General features: G+C 36.5%; 1 protein-coding gene across 2 annotated transcripts in view; it reads left to right on the top strand.

Moving 5' to 3' along the window:
• Positions 1-26,622, top strand: part of TBCK (TBC1 domain containing kinase) — a 227,695-nt gene that overhangs the window by 36,558 nt on the left and 164,515 nt on the right. For both annotated transcript variants that reach the window (XM_066385886.1, XM_066385885.1), the window contains exons 4-5: positions 22,619-22,733; positions 24,611-24,684. In XM_066385886.1, the coding sequence (XP_066241983.1) occupies positions 22,619-22,733; positions 24,611-24,684 (189 nt within the window). The remainder of the gene's footprint in view (positions 1-22,618; positions 22,734-24,610; positions 24,685-26,622) is intronic.

Here is a 26,622-nt window from a genome sequence, read left to right as displayed (position 1 = left end):
AAGTAGCCAGCAATAAGAGGCAGCAGAAAACGGATCTCAGGGGAATTTGAACTTTCAAAGGAACTTCCCCCAGGCCAAGAGTAGATAAAAGCTAGCCTAGGAGTGCAGCTGATATTTACAATGGCACCTGGGCCCATCAGAGGCAGCCACAAGATCTGGATCACCTGTAGCTCCAAAAAGGTAGATAAGAGCCAGTCATAGGCAGTGACCCCCACCAATCAGCGCCAGGCTCTGACCAGGGAGGTCCAGGGCAGGCACATCCAATGGCCAGATACGGAGAGCATCAGTTCAGGATATAACAACCCTTGTTAGAGTGGTAACATAAGGAAGGGCTCCTCACGCCTGACCCAGCTAAGACATAGAAAATGCCGACACAAATAACAAAAAGAATAGTGATAGCAGATAAGCAGTCCACAGCAGATTACAAACAACAGCTGATGCCAAACCAAGAAGACCTAGAAACAACACAACTGAAAATTGGAGGCAGACAATACCAACCCTAGACTCAGCTAGCTACACAAACAACACACCCAAAGGAAGAGGGTATACACAGACAAAATAAGGAAGACAAAGACATGCAATCCAAATGAATCGAGAAATCCCCAGAAAAAGAACTGAGTGAGATGGAAATAACCAAATTACCAGATATAGAGTTTAAAATAATGATTGTTAGGATGCCCAAAGATCTTAGAGCTGTGATGGCGAACCTATGACACAACGTGTCAGCACTGACATGCATAGCCATTTTTGATGACAAGTGGCCGCATACGAGAGAAGTATGGGGCTGCATGCTGAGAACGACGTTTCATCCTCGGCTTCTGCACGGCCAGGTGCAGTAGCCAAGGATAAAACATTTGCTGTAGTGTAGACACTTTGTGCTGGAGGTCTGTAGGCCAAAACAACAGAACTCTGGCACAGAGCATCTAGTTCTGGAACTTCTGGTTAGGCTGTTAGGGGATCTTTCACCTTACTTCCGGCCGACAAAGCAGGGAGCAGTGGAATGCCATGGGGGACGCATCTCTGGGGGCCCTGTGATCGCCATTACCAGCAACCACATAACCCCAGCAACCATCATCCAATCTACTGTTCTGGGGTGTCATGGATTTCTAATTGACCATCATTACTGAGATAAGTGAGGGGAGGCTGGGAGAGGCAAGGACTTGTGCTATGGGTGCCGTTACCTGCCAGTAGAAATAGTGGCAGCCACCTTAATTTACATAAGATGCAACTTGCAGAATTTTAAGACAGCATCTGGACTCAGGTGTTTGTCAACTTGAGGTCAAAGCTTGAGAATCTGGAAAGGTGCCGCTTGGAGAATCAAGAGGAGTGCTACTATGAACAGGAAATTTGGAGTGCCTGGAACCGATTACCAGAAACATTTAGCACCCTGAAAAATATAGCAATGGCTTTACTCACAATTTTTCCCTCTACATACTTTTGTGAGACCTTATTCTCAGCGTTAAATAATATCAAAACCAGCAAAAGAAACAGATTGACAGATAAAGTTAGTAGCGCTTGCTTGGGCTTGAAGTAAACAAGATACCAACATTCAATTGAAGATTTAGCCAATGAAATTGAGCAACAAAAAAGTCACTAATAGGCAGGTTAGTTAAAGAATTCCCCCTTCCCATCACTTATTCTAGTTCACAGCGCCCCACACAAGTTAAATAATATCAAGACCAACAAAAGAAACCGATTGACAGATGAACAAAGAAGTCACTAACCATGTAAGTTAAATAATTAGTTTTTGGTTTATTAAATACAGTTATATATTACAATTATACATTTTTGTTATTTAAACTATAAATATCATGAAATTATGGTTTTTCCTCGAAGTGACACACCACCCAAGTTATGCTCGTTTTTTTGGCAAATTTTGACACACCAAACTCAAAAGATTGACCATCACTGTCTTAGAGCAACAATGGATGGACAAAATGAACACCTAAATAAAGAGAAAACAAGCATCATAAAGGACATTGAAATCAGAAAAGAACCAGACAGAAAAAACAAACACAATATCAGAAATAACGACTACACTAGAAGGAATTAAAAGCAGGCTGGATGAAGCAGAGGATCGAATCAGCAACTTAGAGAGCAAGATAAGTGAAAGCGTGGAAGTAGAAAGCAAAAAGAAAAAAGAATCAAAAGTCTGTTAATAATAGCTAATCTAACAGGTGTGAGGTGGTATCTCATTGCAGTTTTGATTTGCATTTCTCTAATAACTAAAGAAGATGAGCATCTTTTCATATATCTGTTGGCCATTTGTATTTCTTCCTGGGAGAAGTGTCTGTTCATGTCCTCTTCCCATTTTTTTATTGGATTGTTTGTTTGTTTGTTGTTGAGTTTTATGAGTTCTTTGTATATTTTGGATATTAGGCCCTTATCTGAGCTGCTGTTTGAAAATATCATTTCCCATTTCGTTGGCTGTCTGTTTATTTTATCAGTTTCTCTTGCTGAGCAAAAACTTCTTAGTCTGATGTAGTCCCATTCATTAATTTTTGCCTTCACTTCTCTTGCCTGTGGAGTCAAATTCATAAAATGCTCTTTAAAATCCAGGTCCATGAGTTTAGTACCTATGTCTTCTTCTATGTACTTAATTGTTTCAAGTCTTATGTTTAGATCTTTGATCCATTTTGAGTTAATTTTAGTACAGGGGGACAAACTGTAGTCCAGTTTCATTCTTTTGCATGTGGCTTTCCAGTTTTCCCAGCACCATTTATTGAAGAGGCTTTCTTTTCTCCATTGCATGTTCTTGGCCCTTTTATCAAAAATTATTTGACTATATATATGTGGTTTTATTTCTGGGTTTTCAATTCTGTTCCATTGGTCTGAGTGTCTATTTTTGTGCCAATACCATGCTGTTTTGATTGTCGTGGCCCTATAATATAGTTTGAAGTCAAGTACTGTAATGCCCCCAGCTTCATTCTTTTTCTTTAGGATTGCTTTGGCTATTTGGGGTTTTTTATAGTTCCATATAAATCTGATGATTTTTTGCTCCATTTCTTTAAAAAATGTCATTGACAAGACAGGTAATAGCAAATGTTGGAGAGGCTGCAGAGAAAAAGGAACCCTCATACACTGTTGGTGGGAATGTAAAGTAGTACAACCATTATGGAAGAAAGTATGGTGGTTTCTCAAAAAACTGAAAATAGAACTACCTTATGACCCAGCAATCCCTCTACTGGGTATATACCCCCAAAACTCAGAAACATTGCTACGCAAAGACACATGCAGCCCCATGTTCATTGCAGCATTGTTCACAGTGGCCAGGACATGGAAACAACCAAAAAGCCCATCAATAGATGACTGGATAAAGAAGATGTGGCACATATACACTATGGAATACCACTCAGCCATAAGAAATGATGACATCAGATCATTTACAGCAAAATGGTGGGATCTTGATAACATTATACGAAGTGAGATAAGTAAATCAGAAAAAACCAGGAACTGCATTATTCCATATGTAGGTGGGACATAAAAGTGAGACTAAGAGACATTGATAAGAGTGTGGTGGTTACAGGGGGAGGGGAGAGAGGGAGAGGGAAACGGGGAGGGGGAGGGGCACAAAGAAAACTAGATAGAAGGTGACAGAGGACAATCTGACTTTGGGTGATGGGTATGCAACATAATTGAATTACAAGACAACCTGGACATGTTGTCTTTGAATATATGTGTCCTGATTTATTGATGTCACCCCATTAAAAAAATAAAATTATAATAAAAAATAAAATAAAATAAATGATACCTAAAAAGAAAAGTCTGAAGAAACTCTTAAGATAGCTCTGTGACAACATGAAGAGAAACAACATCTGCATAATAGGGGTTCCTGAAGGAGAAGAGAAAGAACAAGGTATACAGAACCTGTTTGAAGAAGCTATAACTGAAAATTTCCCTAAATTGATGCAGGAAAGAGTCATACAGGTTCAAGAAGCAGAGAGAACCCCAGTAAAAAAGAACCCAAAGAGACCCACACCAAGAGACATTATAATCAAAATACCAAAGCTAAGAGATAAAGAAAGAATACTAAAAGCTGCAAGAGAAAAACAGCCTATCAACTACAAAGGAACCCTCATAAGGATGACATCTGACTTCTCAACAGAAACACTTGATGCCAGAAGGGAATGACAAAAAATATTCAAAGTAATGCAGAATAGGAACCTACAACCAAGACATCTTTATCCAGCAAGACTATCGTTTAAAATTGAAGGAGAAATATAAGGCTTCCCAGACAAAAAATAACTCAAGTAATTCATCACAACCAAACTAATGCTGCAAGAAATGTTAAGGGGCCTGCTGTGGACAGAACAAAGTGGGGAAATAAAATCTAGTAAAAGAGGAACGTAGATTTAAAAAAATGGCAATAAACAACTACATACCAATAGTAACCTTAAATATAAATAGATTGAATGGTCCAATCAAAAGACATAGGGTAGGCCCTGGCCGGTTGGCTCAGTGGTAGAGCGGCAGCCTGGTGTGCAGGGGTCCCGGGTTCGATTCCCGGCCAGGGCACACAGGAGAAGCACCCGTCTGCTTCTCCACCCCTCCCCCTCTCCTTCCTCTCTGTCTCTCTCTTCCCCTCCCGCAGCGAGGCTCCATTGGAGCAAAGATGGCCCGGGCGCTGGGGATGGCTCCTTGGCCTCTGCCCCAGGCGCTAGAGTGGCTCTGGTCGTGACAGAGCGACGCTCCAGAGGGGCAGAGCATCACCCCCTGGTGGGCGTGCCGGGTGGATCCCGGTTGGGCGCATGCAGGAGTCTGTCTGACTGTCTCTCCCCATTTCCAGCTTCAGAAAAATACAAAAAAAAAAAAAGACATAGGGTAGCTGAATGGATAAGAAAACAGGACCCGTACGTATGCTGTCTACAAGAAACCCTACTCAAAACAAAAGATACATATAGACTGAAAGTAAAAGGATGGAAACAAATATTTCATGCAAATGGAAATGAAAAAAAAGCTGGGGTAGCAATACTTATATCTGACAAAATAGACTTTAAAACAAAGACTATAGTAAAGAATAAAGAAGGCCACTACATAACAATAAAGGGTACAATGCAACAGGAAGAGATAACCATTATAAATATCTAGGCTCCTAATATAGGAGCACCTAAATATATAAAGCAGACTTTGATGGACAGAAAGGGTGAGATCAACACCAATACTATAATAGTAGGGGATTTCAATACCCCACTAATATCACTAGATAGATCCTCAAGCAAGAAGATTAACAAAGAAACAGCAGAATTAAGGGACACACTAGATCAGTGGTAGTCAACCTGGTCCCTACCACTAGTGGGCCAATAGAACGCCACTAGTGGGCATTCCAGCTTTCATGGTGGGTGGTAGCGGAGCAACCGAAGTATAAAAAAAAAGATAGATTTAACTATAGGAAGTTGTTTTATAAAGATTTATTTTGCCAAACTTAGCAAAAATTTGACATAAAGTACTTGGTAAGTAATTATTATTATATGCTTTAACTTGCTGTAACTCTGCTTTATAAATTTTATAAAGTAAAGTTACTTTTATACTTTATAAATCACCATTACTGTGGAACCAGTGGGTGGTTAGAAAATTTTATAAAGGTATAAAAAGGTTGACTACCCCTGCACTAGATCAATTGGATTCAATAGATATATTTGGAACCTTTCACCCTAAAGCAACAGAATATACATTCTTTTCAAGTGCTTGTGGTATATTCTCTAGTTTAGACCACATGCTAGATCACAAAATGAGTCTCAACAAATTTAAGAAGATTGAAATCATATCAAGCATCTTCTCAGATCACAATGGCATGAAACTAGAAATCAACTATCATAGAAAAACTAAAAAACACTCAAGCACTTGGAAACTAAACAGCATATTATCAAATAACGAATGGGTCAGCAATGAGCTCAAGGAAGAAATAAAAAATTTCCTTGAAACAAATGAAAATCAGCATACAACAACTCAAAATCTATGGGACTCAGCAAAAGCAGTACTGAGAGGGAAGTTCATAGCACTATAGGCATTACCTTAAAAAGCTAGAAAAAGCTCAAATAAACAACTTAACCCTGCAACTAAAAGAACTAGAAAAAGAACAGCAAGCAAAGCCTAGAAAAAGTAGAAGGAAGGAAATAATAAAAGAGCAGAAATAAAGGACATAGAGACCAAAAAAAAAAAAAATACAGAGAATCAATGAAACCAAGAGCTAGTTCTTTGAAAAGATAAACAGGATCGATGAACCCTTAGCCAGACTCACCAAGAAAAAAAGAGAGAAGAACTAAACTAAATAAAATTAGAAATGAGAGTGGAGAAGTAATAACTGACAGCAGAAATACAAAGGATTGTAAGAAAATAATATGAAGAACTGTATGCCAGAAAATTAGAAAACCTAGGTGAAATGGACAAATTCCTTGAAAAATATAATCTTTCAAAAATCAATCTGGAAGAATCAGAAAACCTAAACAGACCAATTACAACGAATGAGATTGAAGCAGTTATCAAAAAAACTCCCAACAAACAAAAGTCCTGGGCCAGATGGCTTCACAGGTGAATTCTACCAATCATTCAAAGAAGAACTAACTCCTATCCTTCTCAAGCTATTTCAGAAAATTCAAGAGGAGGGAAAACTTCCAAGCTCCTTCTATAGGCAAGCATAATTCTGATTCCCAAACCAGGCAAAGACAACACAAAGAAAGAAAACTATAGGCCAATATCCTTGATGAATTTAGATGCTAAAATTCTCAACAAAATATTAGCAAATCGGATTCAGAAGTACATGAAAAAAATCATACACCATGATCAAGTGGGATTTATTCTTGGGAGGCAAGGTGGGTACAACATTCGTAAATCAATCAATGTGATTCATCACATAAACAAAAGGAATGAGAAAAACCACATGATAATATCAATAGATGCAGAAAAAACATTTGATAAAATCCAGCACCCATTTATGATCAAAACTCTCAGCAAAGTGAGAATACAGAGAACATCTGTCAACCTGATAAAGGCCATCTATGACAAACCTACAGCCAACATCATAGTCAATGGGCTAAAATTAAAATCAATCCCCTTAAGATCAGGAACAAGGCAGGGGTGCCCCCTTTCACCACTCTTATTCAACACAGTTCTAGAAGTCCAAGCCACAGCAATCAGACTAGAAGAAGTAATAAAAGGCATCCAAATTGGAAAAGAAGTAAAACTATCAATATTTGCTGATGATATGATACTGTACATAGAGAATTCTAAAGTCACAGTCAAAAAACTACCTGACCTGATAAATGAATTCAGCAAGATGGCAGGATATAAAATTAATACTCAGAAATCAGAGGAATTTTAATACACCAACAATGATCTGTCTGAAAGAGAAATTAAGAAAACGATCCCCTTCACTATTGCAACAAAACAAATAAAGTACCTAAGAGTAAGTTTAACCAAGGAGGCTAAAGACTTTACTCAGAAAATTATAAAACGTTAATAAAAGAAATCAAGGAAGATACAAACAAGTGGAAGCATATACCATGTTCATGGTTAGGAATAATAAACATCATTAAAATGTCTATATTACCCAAAGCAATTTATATATTCAATGCATTTTCTATTAAAATACCAGTGACATACTTCAAAGATATAGAACAAATATTTCAAAAATGTATATGGAACCAAAAAAGAACACGAATAGCCTCAGCAATCTTGAAAAAGAAGAATAAAGTGGGTGGTATCACACTACCTGATATGAAGTTATACTACAAGGCCATTGTACTCAAAACAGCCTGGTACTGGCATAAGAACAGGCATACAGATCAATGGAACAGAACAGAGAACCCAGAAATAAACCCACACCTTTATGGACAGCTGATATTTGACAAAGGAGATAAGAGCATACAGTGGAGTAAAGACAGCCTCTTTATCATGTGGTGTTGGGAAAATTGAACAGCTACCTGCAAAAAAAAAATGAAACTAGAACACCAACTTACACCATTCACAAAAATAAACTCAAAATGGATAAAAGACTTAAATGCAAGCCGTGAAACCATAAGCATCTTAGAAGAAAACATAGGCAGTAAGCTCTCCAACATGTCTCGCAGCAATGTATTTGCTGATTTATCTCCACGGGCAAGTGAAATAAAAAACAGGATAAACAAATGGGATTATATCAAACTAAAAGGGTTTTGCACAGCTAAAGACAATATGAACAAAATAAAAAGATAAACCACACAATGGGAGAATATATTCAACAATATGTCTGGTAAGGGGTTTAATAACCAAAATTTATAAAGAACTTGTAAAACTCAACACCAGGAAGGCAAACAATCCAACCTAAAAATGGGCAAAAGAAATGAATAGACACCTCTCCAAAGAGGACACACAGATGGCCAATAGGCAGATGAAAAAATGTTCAACATAAATAGTCATTAGAGAAATGCAAATTAAAACCACAATGAGATATCACCTGCCTGACCAGGTGGTGGTGCAGTGGATAGAGCGTCAGACTGGGATGCAGAGGAGCCAGGTTCGAGACCCCGAGGTCGCCAGCTTGAGTGCGGGCTTATCTGGTTTGAGTTGAGCTCACCAGCTTGAAACCAAGGTCGCTGGCTTGAGCATGGGGTTACTTGGTCTGCTGAAGGCCCACATGAGAAAGCAATCAATGAACTACTAACGTGTTGCAACAAAAGACTGATGCTTCTCATCTGTCTCTGTTCCTGTCTGTCTATCCCTATCTATCCCTCTCTCTGACTCTGTCTCTGTAAAAAAAAAAAAAGATATCACCTCACACCAGTCGGAATGGCGCTTATTAACAAAGTAACACAGAATAAGTGCTGGCAAGGATGTGGAGAAAAGGGAACCCGCCTGCATTGCTGGTGGTGGGAATGCAGACTGTTGCAGCCACTGTGGAAAACAATATGGAGATTCCTCAAAAAACTAAAAATGGATCTGCCTTTTGACCCAGCCATCCCACTTTTAGGAATATATCACAAGAACACTACATCAATGATTAAAAAGGGGAATTACACTCCCATGTTTATGGCAGCATTGTTTACAATAGCCAAAATCTGGAAACAGCCCAAGTGTCTGTCAGTAGACGAGTGGATTAAAAAGCAGTGGTACAAAAAAAAAAAAAAAAAAAAGCAGTGGTACATATACACAATGGAATACCATGGGGCCATGAAAAAGAAGGAAATCTTACCTTTTGCGACAACGTGAATAGACCTGAAAACTATTGTGTTAAGTGAAATAAACCAGGCAGAGAAAGAAAAATACCATATGGCTTCACTCATTTGAGGAATCCAATGAACAATATGAACTGAGGAACGGAATAGAGACAGAGGCAGGATCAAAGGGACCAGAGGGACATTGGACAGAGGGAAAGGGGATGAGAGCAGCAAAGCAAAACCAGGTGGAGGGCATTGCCGGGAGGAGGGCAAGGGGAATGTGGTAGGGAACAAGGGGGAGGGGGGAAGTATTCGGGCGGACAGTAGAATCTATGTACCCCCAATAAATTAAAATAAAATTTAAAAAACCACTTTGATGTTACGAGCATCTTTATAATATCAACTAATAGTCATTAATATACTTTTATGTGACTTGGTAAAAGACAACTGTCCTTCAATTTTTAACTGGTATTCTGGTGTCATTGTGAGATTCTGTGGATAAAAGCTTGCTAGCATGAGTCTGATCTTCCTGCCATCAAAGTCTTAATATCTGTGACTCTAGTAGAAATTAGGAGAAATATAACTGACTCATTCAGGTGATCTGGTTTAGAAAAAAACTATGTAGGTAAGCAAACTCTCTAGAGTTTTACATTAAGTTTGGGGATAAAACCCTAGCTTTTGAAGTGTTTTTATGTCTTGCCTGACCAGGCAGTGGCACAGTGGATAGAGCATCAACCTGGGATGTTGAGGACCCAGGTTCAATACCCTAAGGTCGCTGACTTGAGTGTGGGCTCATCTGGTTTGAGAACAGGGTCGTCGGCTTGAGCATGGGATCATAGACTTGACCCCATGGTCACGGGCTTGAGCCTAAAGGTCGCTGGCTTAGCTCAAGGTTGCTGGCGTGAACAAGGGGTCACTGACTCAGGTGGAGTCTCTCAATCAAGGCACATATAATAAAGCAAATTAGTGAACAACTAAAGTGCCATAATTACAAGTTGATGCTTCTCATCTCTTTATCTTCCTGCCTATCTGTCCATCCCCCCTTTTTCTTTCTCTCACCAAAATAATAAAAATAAAGTGTGATCTTGCCTTGATCTGCCCTCTACACGTGTCATAGGAACCTTACAAGGTCAGTAGATTTTGGATCCTTTGATCAAAATATGATCATCTCTCTGTCACCCCAACTTTTGATAAATAGAATAGAAAGTATAAATAGGAATTTTCATCAATTGTGGGTTTTTTTTGTATTTTTTAGAAGTCAGAAGCGGGGAGGCAGAGAGACAGACTCCCACAGGCACCAGACCATGCCCACTAGGGGGCAATGCTCTCCCCATCTGGGGTGTTGCTCTGTTGGAACTGGAGCCATTCTAGCATCTGAGATGGACAGCATGTAGCCATCCTCAGAGCCTGGGCCAACTTTGCTCCAGTGTAACCTTGGGTGCAGGAGGGGAAGAGAAAGCTAGAGGGAAAAGAAAGAGGGAAGGGTGGAGAAGCAGATGGGTGCTTCTCCTGTGTGCCCTGCTGAGAGAATCAGACCCGGAACTTCCACACGCTGGGCCAATGCTCTACCACTGAACCAACCAGATAGGGCCATCAATTGTGTTTCTTTTAATTTGCTTAAGACAGACCAACCAACACTGTATTAAAACAAGAGCATAAAATACAGGTACTCTCCCATTCACTGTTGTGATAGGTTGGGGTAGGGTGACAGATTACTTAAGAAAGCATTTAAAATGTTGGTTCACTTTAAAAAATGTCAATTGGTCTCAGATAAAAATTTTGGACAGCAACAGAAATTTGTTCATTCTTTGTTCACACGCAATATATAATACATTTAATATAAAAAATTTGGAGTGAGCTAGCATAGAGATCCAACTAAATATGAGCCATCATAGTTTCTGTCCTAACAAAAAGTTATAGCCCTGTGTCATCCAATGCTGCCAGGACATGAGAAGTGGGATTTATTATTACCTAGTGGGTTTGCAGTGCCAGTATCAGTAACTGGTGAAAGAAATGTTTTGGGGGTTTTTTGGGAGTTTTTGTGCCAGGATAGTAAAGCTACTTGGGGGGGGGGGCGAGAATATATATATATATTGTATTTTTCTGAAGTGAGAAGCAGGAAATATATATCTATCTCTCTCTCTCTCTCTCTCTCTCTCTCTCTCTATATATATATATATATATATATATATATATATTTTTTTTTTTTTTTTTTTTTTTTTGTATTTTTCTGAAGTGAAAAGCGGGAAGCAGAGAGACAGACTCCCGCATGCGCCCGACTGGGATTCACCCGGCATGCCCACTAGGGGGGTGATGCTCTGTCCATCTGGGGCGTTGCTCTGTTGTAACTGGAGCCATTCTAGTGCCTGAGGTGGAGGCCATGGAGCCACCCTCAGCACCTGGGCCAACTTTACTCCAATAGAGCCTTGGCTGCAGGAGGGGAAGAGAGAGATAGAGAGAAAGGAGAGAGGGAAGAGTAGAGAAGCAGATGGGCGCTTCTCCTGTGTTCCCTGACTGGGAATTGAACCCAGGCCTTCCACATGCCAGCCTGATGCTCTACCACTGAGAACCATCCAGGGCCTAAAAAGAAAATACTGATTTGACAGAAATACCCCACTCCAGGATCTTCCAATCCTGTGTATCAAACAGTGATACTTGTTCTCATGGCGAATTTAGAAAATGGAAATGATGGAAGGGTACCCTGTCCAGGGAAGCCTCCTGAACTGCAAGAATAGGCCCTGGCCACTTGTGCCCCTGAACTGAAATAAGCAAATCGGAAAATAATTAGCTTACAGTACTGTTTTTCTTAGTCTTTCTTAAATGGATACATAGCTTACATTTATTTAAATGTTTAATATTAGAAGTGTTTTGAGTCTTTATTTAGAAGTTAAGGGATGTTTTGACCAGAAGCATGCTGTAGGAACTTAACTCGTTTATATTATACAAATTGGCCTAACGGAAAATTTGTTTTTGTTATTTTGTTTTGCTTAAAGCCACCGTTTCAAAGAACCTGTTGATGTAAGTGAAGACTTACTGTACTATATAGTTTATTAAAATTCCCAGTTTTTTTCAGGGGCCTTGAAATTTTGTTAGCTTTTAAAATGATCAGGATTCTGTACGTAACCAATAGCTCATTGATCTCTGTTTAGCCTGTGTTTAGTGTTGTAGTTCCCACTCTATAAATTTGCACACTGAGGCAGGATGAAGTTGGAACATTCTTCAAGCATAGCAAAGCACTAACAGTCTTTATGTCTGAATCTCAATAACTTTCTGTTTGTGTTTTGATCTTTCAAATTAATTTTCTGCTGAAAAAAAGGAAAGTTATCTAGTATTCAAGATGCAAAGTTAATTACCCAGTCTCTTGTATCCCATTGAGAATTAGTTACATTCTAGACTTAGAGATTTCAACTTTAGTTATTTTGGAGTGAGAACTGAATTGTAAAATATGCCTAGTTTTACAGTTTAAGGGTAGTAGACTCATTTTTTTTTAGATCTCATACAAAATAATATTTAGGTAAGCAGTTAATCAGTGAAATTTCCATTTTAAAACATCTGAATCTGAGGCAAATAAATTCTTAAATTTAGCATGGATGGATGTCCTTTGAGGCTAAAATACATGTGCCCTGTAGTAAGATGAAATATTTTTCCTTTTGATTCAAAAAATATTTTTATTCCTTTTTTTCTTTAGAAATAAAAAATTACTCCGTTAAATATTGTAATATTTTAAACAATATTAAGTAAGTGATAGTGGCAAATTAAGAGTCTCAAAGACATTAGTGCATCACTGAAAATATCGCCTATCCAAATTTTGTAACTATAAAGCAGTGAATCACTGAAAGTTATATGTTAGTTGACCCTTTCTGTCTTGAAGTCATAAAGTTTAGGTTAAAGATAACACAGTTATATAGTTGTATTATTATCTGAACATTGACCATAAGTATTTTATTTTTTTTCTCTCCATTTCTTAAATCACACAAAATAACTATATATATTTGTGTTTCTTCTGCCTTAACATTTTATCTCAGGCTGATGCCAACTAAGGAAAATTTTAGACTAAAAGGAAACTTTCTGTGGGAGTGATCAGATTTTATAAGGTGAAAGAACATCTTGAACTCAGAATCCAAAAGTGTGTTTTCTCCTTTGGTTTACAGACAGTGTAGGTGTTTTGGCCTGTGGGGTGGCCCTTAGAAATATCATGGATATCTGAGAAAATAGCATGTGTGGTTCTAGTTGTCACCTATACAGGAATGACTTTCAAAACCATCCAAGCAACCCTGACTTCTCATTCTCTTTCTTTACCTCTATTTCTTGCAATTTAAATAACATCTCCTCTTGGAAACATAGCAGATACCTAAAAAAAAATGAAAAAGAAAGAAAGAAAGAAAGAAAGAAAGAAAGAAAGAAAGAAAGAAAGAAAGAAAGAAAGAAAGAAAGAAAGAAAGAAAAGGGAGAGAGAAAAAGAAAGAAGAAGGAGGGAGGGAGGGGAGGAAAGAGAAGGGAAGGGAGGGAGGGGAGGGGAGGGAGGAAGGAATGGAGGGAGAAAGAAAAGAAAGTGATGATTTGAGGCTGATAGGAATTCCTCTGGGTTGTTTTTTTCTAATTTATTTATTTTTGTGGCAGAGACTGGGAGAGTCAGAGAGAGGGACAGACAGACAGGAAGTGAGAAAGATGAGAAACATCAATTCTTCATTGCGGTTCCTTAGTTCATTGATTGATTTCTCATACATGCCTTGACGGGGGGTGGGGGCTACAGCAGATCGGGTGACCCCTTGCTCAAGCCAGCAACCCTGGGCTCAAGCTGGTGAGCCTTGCTCAAACTAGATGAGCCCACACTCAAGTTGGAGACCTCAGGGTCTCGAACCTGGGTCCTCCACATCCCAGTCTGACACCCTAGCCACTGCGCCACTACCCGGTCAGGCCCTCTGGGTTTTTTTTTTTTTAACACTTTTATTGAGGTATAATTGATATAAAAGAAAACTCCAAGTTCTTAATTTGCACATTTGTTGAGTTTGGACATATGCATACACCTATGAAACCATCACCACAGTCAAGATAATAGACTGTCCACCCTCATCTCAAAGTTTCCTTGTATCCTTTTTTTAAATTTTTGCACTTGCTAAGAACAGTTAATATGAAACCTACCCTCTTAACTTTTTAAGTGCACAATACACCATTGTTCACTATAGGCACTGTGTGTGTGTGAGATCTCTAGAACTTATTCATCTTGCATAACTGAAACTATCTCAGTTGAATAACACACATTTTCTTCTCTCCCCAGCCCTTGGTAACCACCATTCTAGTCTCTGCTTCTATAAGTTTGATTTTTTGAGATACCTTATATAAGTGGAATTATGTAGTATTTGTCCTTATGTGTCTGGCTTATTTTGCTTAGCATAATGTCCTTCAGGTCCATCCATGTCATTGCAAATGGCCGGATTTTTTTTTTTCAAGGCCAAGTAATATGTAATTGTATGTATGTATTGATATTAGATTTTCTTTGTCCACCTGTCAATGGACATTTGTGTTATAAAAGTGAATCTATATGGTATGTTTTAAATCTAACAAGATTAGCTTCCTTACTGATTTTTTCTCTAGTGTTTTCTTATATGTATTTACAATATTTACTACTATTACCGTACATATATATAAAAAGGAGCACAAGGAAACTGTTGGACTGATAGATAGGTCTATTACTTTTATTGTGGTGATGGTTACAGAAGAGTATGTATATGTCCAAACTCATCAAATTGTATACATTAGGTATAGTTTTTTGTATATTAGTTATACCTCTTTAAAATTATTTAAAAAATAAAAACTTCTGAAAAAGACACTGAAGTAGATAAGAACAAATGGAAAGATAGATCTTTTTCTTCAATAAAGTAATTAAAATTCATAAAAATGTTGTCTTCCTAGATAATATACAGATTTAATGTGAACCCAATTCAAAAATCAAAAAACTAACAAATATTGGTGTTTTTGAGCTATTAAAATTGATAGCAGGAATCTATCTTAACACTTAGTCTAATTTACGTGTTAGCCAGAAATTAATGAGATTATATTTTTGCAGTGGTTCATTCTTCATTTGGTATGAAAAAGAGACTAGAAAAAGAAGTATATTTTTGACAAATGAATAGTACTTTTTGGGGGTGTAGTCATTGTGTAAACTTGAACAATTTATTTTTTATTTACTAACTATAGACTTATACACTGTCTCATAAATGAAGTTAACACTTTTGAATCATTACCATATTCATTTTGATATACCGTACTTTTCTGATCTGTTATTTTATTAGTCGTGAAGGATTTGATCTTATCTGCACCCTCTTGCACCATCATGTAATGTCATTGTAGGCATTTACCGAAATATCTGATACATATTTATTGAATATTTAACTTACAGGCAATATGAAGAACACAGAAGGAAACCTACACAGATGTTATTAACATAGTATTAATAAGCCCATCAAATATTAACTGTCAAAATACAGAGAAGTGCAGTTCTACCCTAGTTGAGCCATTGGATGAGAAGGCACTAAGAATCCTGCCAAAAATATTATGGAAGTGATAAAATATCCTAGAATAAACAAGGATGTCAAAAAAAGGCTGATTGAGATAACAGAAGAAGCTTACAGAACAGGAATTTCAAGGTCTTGATAAAATGAAGAACAGCGCCTCAGTAATGAGGAACACAGAAGTATTGGAGATTGTAGTTGAAAATCAGGAGTTATAAGTGGAGGTTGAGCAGTTTCTCCTTGTGACAAACTGTATTTGAGATACTTGCTGAAGTTAGATAAAAATCTGTGGCTATGAACATGTGAGGTCAACCAATCCTTATAGACATTAAACCCATGATCTTGTCCTGTGTTTTAACCAACCATTCTAGATAGCTACAGATAATTTAGGGATGATTCAAACAGGCACATAGTAAATTCCTTTGAAATACATATGGAATGGGATAAACAAAATAGTGTATACAGGTATTCTCTTTTACTTTTCAATCTTCTAAAGATTTATTTTTATTTATGTAGGTCTGTTGTTTATTACCAATGTAATAAATAAATTTTCATGTTTTCCTCATAAGACAGAGGAAAAATATGATTAATTCCCATCTGCTAACTTAATTATTGAATTATCATTGTATTAAAGTTATATTGAATTTAATTGTATTAAAATTTTGATTTGTTATTCTCTTTACAGAAGTGTCTATTCAGGTCCTTTACCCATTTTTTTGTAAAGATTTTATTTATTCATTATAGAGAGGGGAGAGAAAGAGAGAGAAGGGGGGAGGAGCAGAAAGCATCAACTCCCATGTGTGCCTTGACCAGGCAAGCCCAGGGTTTTGAACCGGCAACCTCAGAGTTTCCAGGTTGACACTTTATCCACTGTGCCACCACAGGTCAGGCCCCCTTACCCATTTTTAATTGGATATTTTTTGGTGTTGAATTTTATAAGTTATTTATAAATTTGAGATAGCCAATAGACATATAAAAAGATGTTCAACATCATTAATCATCAGAGAAATGCAACTTAAAACAGTAAGTGCTGGTGATGGTGTGGAGAAAAGGGGACCCTCCTGCACTGCTGGTGGGAATGTAGACTCATGCAGTCACTGTGGCAAACAGTATGGCATTTCCTCAAAAAATTAAAAATGGAATTGCCTTATGACCCAGCTTTCCCACTTCTGCGAATATATCCTAAGAATCCAAAAACACTAATTTAAAAGAGATATGTACCTCCATGTTCATTGTAGTGTTGTGTGCAATAGTCAAGATATGGAAACAGCCCAAATATCCATCATTGAATGAGTAGATAAAAAAAGCTGTGATACATTTACACAATGGAACACTACGTGGCCATAATAAAGAAAGGAATCTTACCTTTTGTGACAGCATTGATGGACCTGGAGATTATTATTGCTACGTGATATAAACCAGGCAGAGAAAGACAAATACCATATAACCTCACTTATATGTGGAATCTAATGAACACAATAAGGAACAAAATAGAAACAGAGGCAGAATCAAAGGAAATAGATGGACAGTTGTCTGAGGGAAGGGGGAAGAGGTGCTGGGATCAATGACAGTGAAGGGATTAGCCAAAATCATGTATACATAACGCATACATACAGACACGGGGTAGCAATAGCCAGAGGGAAACCGGGAATGGAGGTAAGGTAAGGGAGGCAAAGGGAGGGACATGGAGATGGAAAGGGACTGTGCATGGGGCATGGGGGGCACGATGTGGTGTGCAGAGCATGTTATATTGAGTGGGACACTTGAAACCATGTCAACCCAATAAGTTAAAAACAAAAAACCCACAATGAGATATTACCTCACACCTGTCAGAATATTGATCATCAATAAATCACCCAACAAATAGTGCTGGCAAGGATGTGGAGAAAATGGAACCCTCCTGCTGTTGGTGGGAATGCAGATTAGTACAGCCACTGCGGAAAACAGTATGGAGTTACATAAAAATGTAACTGCCTTATGACCCAGTGATTCCACTTCTGGGAATTTATCTGAGGAAACATGAAACACTAATTTAAAAGAGTATGTGCACTCCTATGTTTATTGTAGCATTATTTATAATAGCCACAATTTAGAAGCAGCCCAGGTACCTATCAGTAGATGAATGTATAAAAAAGCTGTGGTACATTTACACAATGGAATACTACTTAGCCATAAAAAAGAAGGACATCTTATCCTTTACAACAGCAAGGGTAGACCTTGAGAGCATTATGCTAAGTGAAATAAGCCAATCAGAAAAAGATAAGTACCATATAATTTCATCATATGTAGACTCTAATGAACAAAGTGAACTAATGAGGAAGACAGACTTATAGCAGGCTGACAGCTGTCAGGGTGGGTTAGGCCTGGATGATGGGGGCAGAGGGATTGAGCAAAAAAGGGGAAAAAAAGAAAAAACTCATGGACACGAACAATAGTGTGGTGATTGCTGGAGGGATAATGATGGGGAATAGGTAGAGGAGGGTATGAGGGGGTAATTAATGATGGACAGAGACTTGACTTGGGGTTGTGAACACACAATACAGGGTAGAGATGATGTGTTGTAGAATTGTGCACCTGAAATCTGTATCATTTTGTTAACCATTGTCACTCCAATACGTTCAATAAAAGGGAAAAAATAAGAATTCATAAATCTCTCCAACTATACCATAAGCTTTGTGATTGTGGATATCCAATTCTTCTCTTTGTATCCTTGGAGCCTAAAAATGCAGGGGCCTAAAAACATTGTACTAATCAGCTAATGGTCACTTAATTGATATGTTATAGTATAAATTAAAATGTCTTAGTATGTAATCTTTCTTTTTTGTAAATTATTAATCATATTTTTTTGAAAGCTGCCTTTGGTCATATCTATATAATTACAATCACCAAGGATTCTTATGCTCATTAAGCTTTTCAAAGTGTTAGGGACAATAGTAACAAAGTAAATGCTACCCTCCCTGTCTCTGGGCATGGTAATAACTGAAAGTTTCAAAAATAGAATATTTTATGACCCAAAGTTTAATTTATATTTTCCAGTTAGTGATGTATTTTTCTATTAACAAGACTGACTTGGGAATTTTATAGGATGAAGTCATGTTGTCCCCTGTTAACATTTTTTTAAATTGTGTGAATCATATTCTTTTAACCAAACTCTTCTTCTAGAGTCCATTTTTAATTAAATTGTAATGTACTATTACTGGAGATAATTTTTTTTACCTTGCTGTTGCATTATAATTGCATTAGCCACTTCAAAATAATTTTTAAATGATTTCATGATGTAATATAGTTCTTTGCAGCTTAAAGCATAAAACTTTAAAAACAAAAATGTATGCAAAATTCCTCAAATACTGATTTCTTCTAATTATAGAAATAATGTATTTTTTCTTTATATCTTATATTTTAAAATAAAATTAAATATTAACAGTATAAAAGGGCAGAAAGCAAATCTACTTTACTGTCTGATTTGAACTGAAGAGTACTGAGTCCATTAACTACGTATATGTTGTATCAAATGATAGCTAAGAAAAGGTATGCAATGAGCTTCAGCTTTATGTTTGAATTTTTAAAAACTGTTGCAATGTATATGCTCATCAGTTTGAAAATAGTGTGAATGTGCTTTTTGACCTGCAAATATTTTCCAATTATATCTTCAAATCAATTAGCAAAGTCAAATACAGAAATTAAAACATGCAGTCTTCTGTGTTTAGCTGATTTAATGGAAGAATCACATTAAAGGTTTGGTTTTAATTTTCAGAAGATGTGTGTATTGAAGTAGTGTGCAACTGACGTCCCCTAGTGGCACAGCTGAATATAACACCAGCTTTTAAGATTTGTGAAGTTTGTGAGAGAAAACAAGGACAAGAGGGATTAGTACTTTAGTGCTGACTCACAGTATAGAACCAAATGAACTAAAAAAAAAACCCCAAAACACTAGGTGCTTATGTTTTATTAATCTAAGGGAAAACTGTCTTTGTTTTTAAGAAGGGAAGGGGTTTGCTTTCTTTCGTAGTCAACGTTTATGAATGTTATTGTAGTTGTTTTTAAGTTTGGAATCATATTCTGTACATAGTCAATTTTTTTTGAGGATCTTAATGAAAACTTTGTTAATTTCAAATTGTTCTTGTTTCACACACTCCCTATTTGCTTAGGATTGGCTCTTGAGGCACTTTAATATGGAAGAAACTATTGATAAAAAGGAATAGTTTACAGCTCAGTTTAAATAACCACTGATTATGAATAGTAACTTTAGGGGGGTACTCACTTCATGGAGAATATCAACTTATTGCTTTATTTTAAAATATGGTTGAGAGTCAGAAATTACCAGACAACTGAGGGAAAAAATTGTTTGAAGGAAAGAGAGCCAAGGGTGGGGGGGAATCCAGAAGAAATGAAGATAACACACTCTTTTGCTTCCTGAATTGAAAGCTAATAACTACCTTCAGAGAGACTCAAAATAATAACATATCCAAGCCTGACCTGTGGTGACGCAGTGGATAAAGCATCGACCTGAAACGCTGAGGTCGCCGGTTCAAAGCCCTGGGCTTGCCTGGTCAAGGCACATGTGGGAGTTGATGCTTCCTGCTCCCCCCCCCCTCATGTTCTCTCCTTTCTTTTTAAAAATGAATAAATAAAATCTAAAATAAAATTTAAAAGAGTGAAAAAAAATAACATATCTATAACCACAGAGCTGATGCAATGAAAAGGAAAAACAAGAGAAGAGAAATCCTGGAAATTAAATAATAGGGTACATAGGGCTAAAAAGGCCATGCTCTTAGGAAATGAAACAGAAAGTTGATATAGAAAATAAATTCAGTTTTCATCTGCCCACCAAGAGTTCCAACTAAAAGATACAGTGGAAGGAGAAAATAATGAAAGATAAAACAAATCAGTTTTTTCTTACTAATGTTTCTGTGTTAATGGAACATGAGTCTTAAAAGGGTACACTTAATACTTACTAGCACAAATATCCATACTATGGACATATTGGGCTAAAATCCTGTCTACAGATAGTGTAGAAAACTATCCTGAAAGCCTCTAGAGAGGAATAATGTGGTATCTGCAACAAAATTAGAATCAGACTGATACTAGGTTTCTCATCATTAATGAAGGCCACTCAAAGACAATGCAGAAACTCCAGGTTTAAGGGCAAGAATAAGGCCTTTGAAGACATGCCATGTTTTAAAATGTCCTCTTCATTTTCCCCTATGATATGCAGTGGCCTCGTTGTACTCTTCTGAATTGCTACACATCCTCCCCCTTGAGGATTTGCTTACTGTGCCCTCCTGCCTGAATCACACATTTCTGACAGCTGCATGTCTTTTTGACTTCCTTTAGATGTCTGCATAAATATTATCTTCTTAATGAGATCTTGGTACTATCCAATATTCTTCTCTACTTTTTCTCCTTAGCATTTAATCACTATATATCATATTATGATTCACTTGTTTATTTGTGTAACCTTCAAGAAATGAGTGCAGGTTGTTTTTTTTCCTCTCACTTATATAACTTGACAATATAAAAATAAGAAATTGGGAAAGGAAATGAGGAAGTTATAGAAGTATATTAGTTACATCACTGTGCAGAGTGAAGAGGTAATTAAGAGTCTAACCACCAGAAAAACTACTACAAAAACTGCCAAAGGTGGTTACTTCTTGGAAAGTCTGAGTAGAATAAGAAGAGACAGATTTTAGTTTTTTATCTCTGGTTCTTACTTATGATTTTTTAGAGGAGGGAGTCATATTGCAACTTTAAAAAATGTTATTCAGCCTATTTTTTTTAAACATCAGTTTGTTGAAGTCTAATTTACATATGTTAACATTTACCCTTTTAACATACAATTCAAATCTGCAGAAGGTCAACTCACAAATGCAGTCATGTGCCCATCAACGAAGTCAAGAATGGACTAGTTCCATCACACACAATTTCCTCACACTCCTTTATAGTCAGCCCATCCCTACCAGAGTCCGCAGTAGTTATGATCTGTGATTTTATCTTCTTACTTTTAATTTATATCTTTTATTTAGTCTAGGTTTCTTGTAGCTTGAATATAAATGCCTCTTAATTCTTATCCATTCTGATAATTTGCATCTTTTAATTGATGAGCTTACATAATTTACATTTAATATAATGATTACTGCATCTAAATTGAAATCTATTGGTTGTTTCCTGGTTGTTCCATTTGTTTTTTGTTCCTTTTTCCTTTAATTCTGCCTGCTTTTCAATTGACTACTTTTTAGTAATTCCATTTTATCTCATTATTTGATTATTTATACCTTTTAAAAATTACTTTTAATGGTTACTTGCACATAGTAATTTAATTTTTAAGTCAATGTTTAATGTCAAAAATGGGCAGAAAGGAAATCTGTATCAAAATGTTTATATTGTTTGGTAAAAAAAAATGGAGAGAGATGTAGAGGGAGAGAGAGAAAGAAAGAAAATGGGCATCCCTGTGGAAGATGGCTTAGGGGGAATAGGATGAGAGTTAAAGAAAAATGACAAATCATAAAGTACTAGAGGTTGCTTTGTGGATTAACATGAAGAGTAAGATCATGTCTATCTACCATACAATATATTGTAGTCACTTTTCTTAGCTCTTTTAATCTTGAGCAAATCAATGGTTTTGATTGACTTAGTCTGCCATATATCTGAAACTTTCCTCATAATTTGGCAAAGCAAAATCTACAGAAGGTCAATTGTATATCACCAAAATTAAATTCTCTCCTTGGAAAGAAGGAATGTGATATTAAAGCAGCCTTTAGGAAACTAGGATCTTTGTCAGATGAATCTTGTTGTAGTCATAAAATCCAAAACATGTACAAATGGATATTTTAGAAAATGTATAGACTGTTTTCTCTGAATAGAGGAGGAAAAACATGAGTATAACTTTGAATTTTGTCGCAAAACCTTATTTCATTCATTAAAATGGGTTTTATATATGCTTTATAATTGATCTCTGACTTTTTGTTTCCTTTGTAGCTATTCAAAGGTTTTGTGCATAGCATTTGAGGTACTCCATGGCTTGCAGTATATGAACAAACATGGTATAGTACATCGGGCACTGTCTCCTCATAATATCCTTTTGGATCGAAAGGTAATTGCCAAACCATACATTAAATGCTTGTTCGTTATTTGAGGTTGAAAGCTACTGAAATCAGGTCCACTCAGTCAGAGCACAGCATAAGAATATAGTTTAAGAATATTCATAATGAAAAGACTGTATGAAAGTGGTGTTAGAAAAAACAAGTATAATTAAATTATATAAATTTGTGTCTTTCACATGCATTGTTCTTCCCTCCCCCCACCCCAAGACATTTTCTGATACCATTTTTTAAAAATATACATTGTAATTTTTAATCCACCCCTCTTCCGAATTCACTTTCATTTTAAGAAAGCTTCTCAATTTACATAGAATATTTTTCTCTTAGTATGCTGCATTGCATTTCCTCTCCTTTATTCTTTTTCCCTATTTTTTCTCATTTTATTCCTCATTTACCAGTTGTTCATACCTAGCTTCTTTCTTTTTTCTCTTTTTTGGTCTGGAGTGCTGCTATTATATTTTGAAATCTTATGGGTGATTATTAAGAAACTAGTCAACCCTTCTAAGGGAATTATAGGTAGCAAGGTGGTATATTTTCAGCAATAATCATAATTTTTTCCATAAGCATGTGAAAATAGTTTTGAGGGAATGTATTCTGGGGAATTATTTTATGTTAATAGGTTTACTCTTTTTCTCTGATTCTCTTCCACACTTTCAGTTCAGTTACTCTATGATATTAAAAATCACAAAAGAAGCCCTGGCCGGTTGGCTCAGCGGTAGAGCGTCGGCCTAGCGTGCGGAGGACCCGGGTTCGATTTCCGGCCAGGGCACACAGGAGAAGTGCCCATTTGCTTCTCCACCCCTCCGCCGCGCTTTCCCTCTCTGTTTCTCTCTTCCCCTCCCGCAGCCAAGGCTCCATTGGAGCAAAGATGGCCCGGGCGCTGGGGATGGCTCTGTGGCCTCTGCCCCAGGCGCTAGAGTGGCTCTGGTCGCAACATGGCGACACCCAGGATGGGCAGAGCATCGCCCCCTGGTGGGCAGAGCGTTGCCCCTGGTGGGCGTGCCGGGTGGATCCCGGTCGGGCGCATGCGGGAGTCTGTCTGACTGTCTCTCCCTGTTTCTAGCTTCAGAAAAATGAAAAAAATAAAAATAAAAATAAAAATTTAAAAAAATCACAAAAGACATAATGGTGCTTATTAATTTCATATTTATATTCATAAAATATCAAACCAATCTTAACTGCTTTATTTTGTAATGCTGAGAAATAAAGTTTTGAGAAAAATAAAACCAATTTTAAAATCAACTTAAATTTTTAGTCTTAAACATCTAAAAAGGGAAAAGTTTAAGAGATATAAAATATATTTGCCTTTTATTAAGAACCTTAATTTCATAATAATTATGATCATGCTCAGTTATCAAAATTGTTATAAATCTAGCAGATTCACTAAAATATTAATGACTTTAGACCTGATCTTTTCAAGTTAAGAACTCCCATGTCAGGGTTAAATTATAACATTATGAAATGGACTTGCAACTCCCTGAAAAAAATGTTTTGTGAAAATTACCACAAAATATTTTTAGCAAGTATTCAAGGCAATTGAGAATACTTTTGCCTTTTTTTTGCTTCGTCAAAAAGCCTGGAAAATATAAACAGCAAAAAATGTTTATATGTCTATATGTACATATATACATATATATGTGCATTTACATACATATAAGTATATATGTAATGCATGTTATATTTGTAAGAAGTATAAAGCAGACTACAAATATTGGCAAATATTTTAAATAAAATTATGGTAAATTAATATATAGATATTAATATATATGACTGTATGATAGTGTCTTTATTCATAAAATGTATAATGATAATCTCCCTGCCAGTAATATTAAAATATTTTATAGTAATCTTTTTTTCTTTATTTTGTTAGGGACATGTCAAGTTGGCTAAATTTGGACTTTATCACATGACAGCTCACGGTGATGATGTTGATTTCCCAATTGGGTAAAAATACGTTTTCTTTTTGAGTTCTGTTTTAAACTTTGGAGTCATTGTTAAAGTATATGTTTTGTTAACTATTGGTGATATTGCTTGCTTGCATACAACTAGCTTTTCTTTTATTAACATGCCTTACGTTTTCAAATACTTTTGAAAGAGTGGACGGTGAATTTTCCTAGCATCTAAAAGTTCCCTGATGTTGATCCTTCATTGAATTGGCAGAAAGGCTAACAGATTATGGACCTTGTTTACCTTATATTGCTTACTAATTCATTTTATTTCAATCAGAATTATATAAATAGGTGGCAAGAATCCTGACCAGATTCTCACTTAATCATCGTGTATGTTCTCTAAAAAGTCTGAGAAAGTTCACTCTCATATTATTTTTCTTTTGTTTCTGAGTTTAATGTCCTGTTTTTAAGGTATAATTGTATGTTAAGACTCGAGTCATTGTAAATTTCAGAAGTAATAGGATAGATTCTGTACCTGAAAGTCTGTATTTAAGAGGTTTATTTGATCAATTCTGTTATAGAAATCCAGGTTTATGTTGGCCTCCAAGAAAAAATGCAAGTTTTTTCATCCTGTACTCAAATATAGCTTTTGACATAAATCTTGGTGTTATATTCATTGTGTAGTTACTTTTTAAACCATTTGAATAATATAAATCTTTGTTTTTTGAGTGTTTAATTTTGACAGTATTTTAGATACACAGAAGTGATATACTAGTACAAAGAATTTCTGTATTCTGTTTACTCAGATTTCCCAAATATTAACATTTTTCTATATTTGCTTTATCTTTTTTGTCTTATACATATATATGTGTGTATAAATATCTTTTTGAATCATTTAAGAATAACTAGTGCATAATATCGCCTTTACCCCTAAATATTTTAGCTTGCATTTCCTAAAGTAAGGATTTTTTTTACATAACCATAAACCAATTATCAAAATCAGAAAATTAAAATTGATAAAATATCATTATATAATCTAGGGACCTTTATCATATATTTCAGTTGTGTGGTTATTTTTAATAGTATCCATTTGTGTTTTGCTGTTTGGACTCTCTAAAATCATTTTTATTATTCCATTATTGAGAATTGTTATTAGAGTCGTGGAGTGTATTTCTGCTTAAAAAATTAGATGTTTTAAAAATGGTCTCATTTTTAAATTACCTTTTTATCTTTAAAAGTTAAATTGTAGTTTTCTTACTTACATTTTTCATCTGTTAATGTTGACAGTAAGAACAGCACCAGGTTTTAGACCGTGGTGCTTGAGTTCTGGCTAAGAAAGAATTCAGAGCCAAGACTTGAACTATATAAGAGAAGGTTTATTTAGAAAGTCACAGAAGTGGAAGAAGTGAGCTATAGAAGAAACGGACTTGGGAAACAAGTTACCAAGGCAAAAGAAGGGGCCCTTGGGGCTTAGGAGACAGAAGAGCAAAGGTAATGTGCCTCAGGGGAAGAGGCGGTATCTGGGAACAGTGTGGCTGTGCTCTGAGAGAGAAAGCAAGTTTAAGGGTGGGGATTTTAGGGGAGGTTCTAGGGGAGGATCTCAGTAGTATATTTATCCATTTTCCAGGTGTTTTCTTTCAGGGCTCTGATCCCCACTAATTGGTCGCAGCTGGTTCTGATGTCAGGCATGGCAAAACTTGTCTGGTTTTTTCTACCTTTTCTGGACCTGGAGCTGAACATAACTGAGGCCCAGATTAACTGAGGGGTTAATGCCTAAGGGAGTAGTCGTGGGCAAGGGTCAGCATAGGAGTTATAGGAGGCCACTCTTTGGCATCTTGTTCCTACTCCAAGGGAATCTACTAAATACATGACCAGTGATATGAAAGATCTGGGGGTCTAAACTGTGTGACTAGTGATATGAAAGGTCAAGGGAGTCTACACTGCATGACCAGTGATATGCTCTGGGTGGAAAGGTTTCCCTAGGCGTGAGGAC

Source organism: Saccopteryx leptura, chromosome 5 (assembly GCF_036850995.1).
Source record: "Saccopteryx leptura isolate mSacLep1 chromosome 5, mSacLep1_pri_phased_curated, whole genome shotgun sequence".
NCBI lineage: Eukaryota > Metazoa > Chordata > Mammalia > Chiroptera > Emballonuridae > Saccopteryx > Saccopteryx leptura.
This window is presented reverse-complemented; position numbering and strand designations above follow the sequence as displayed.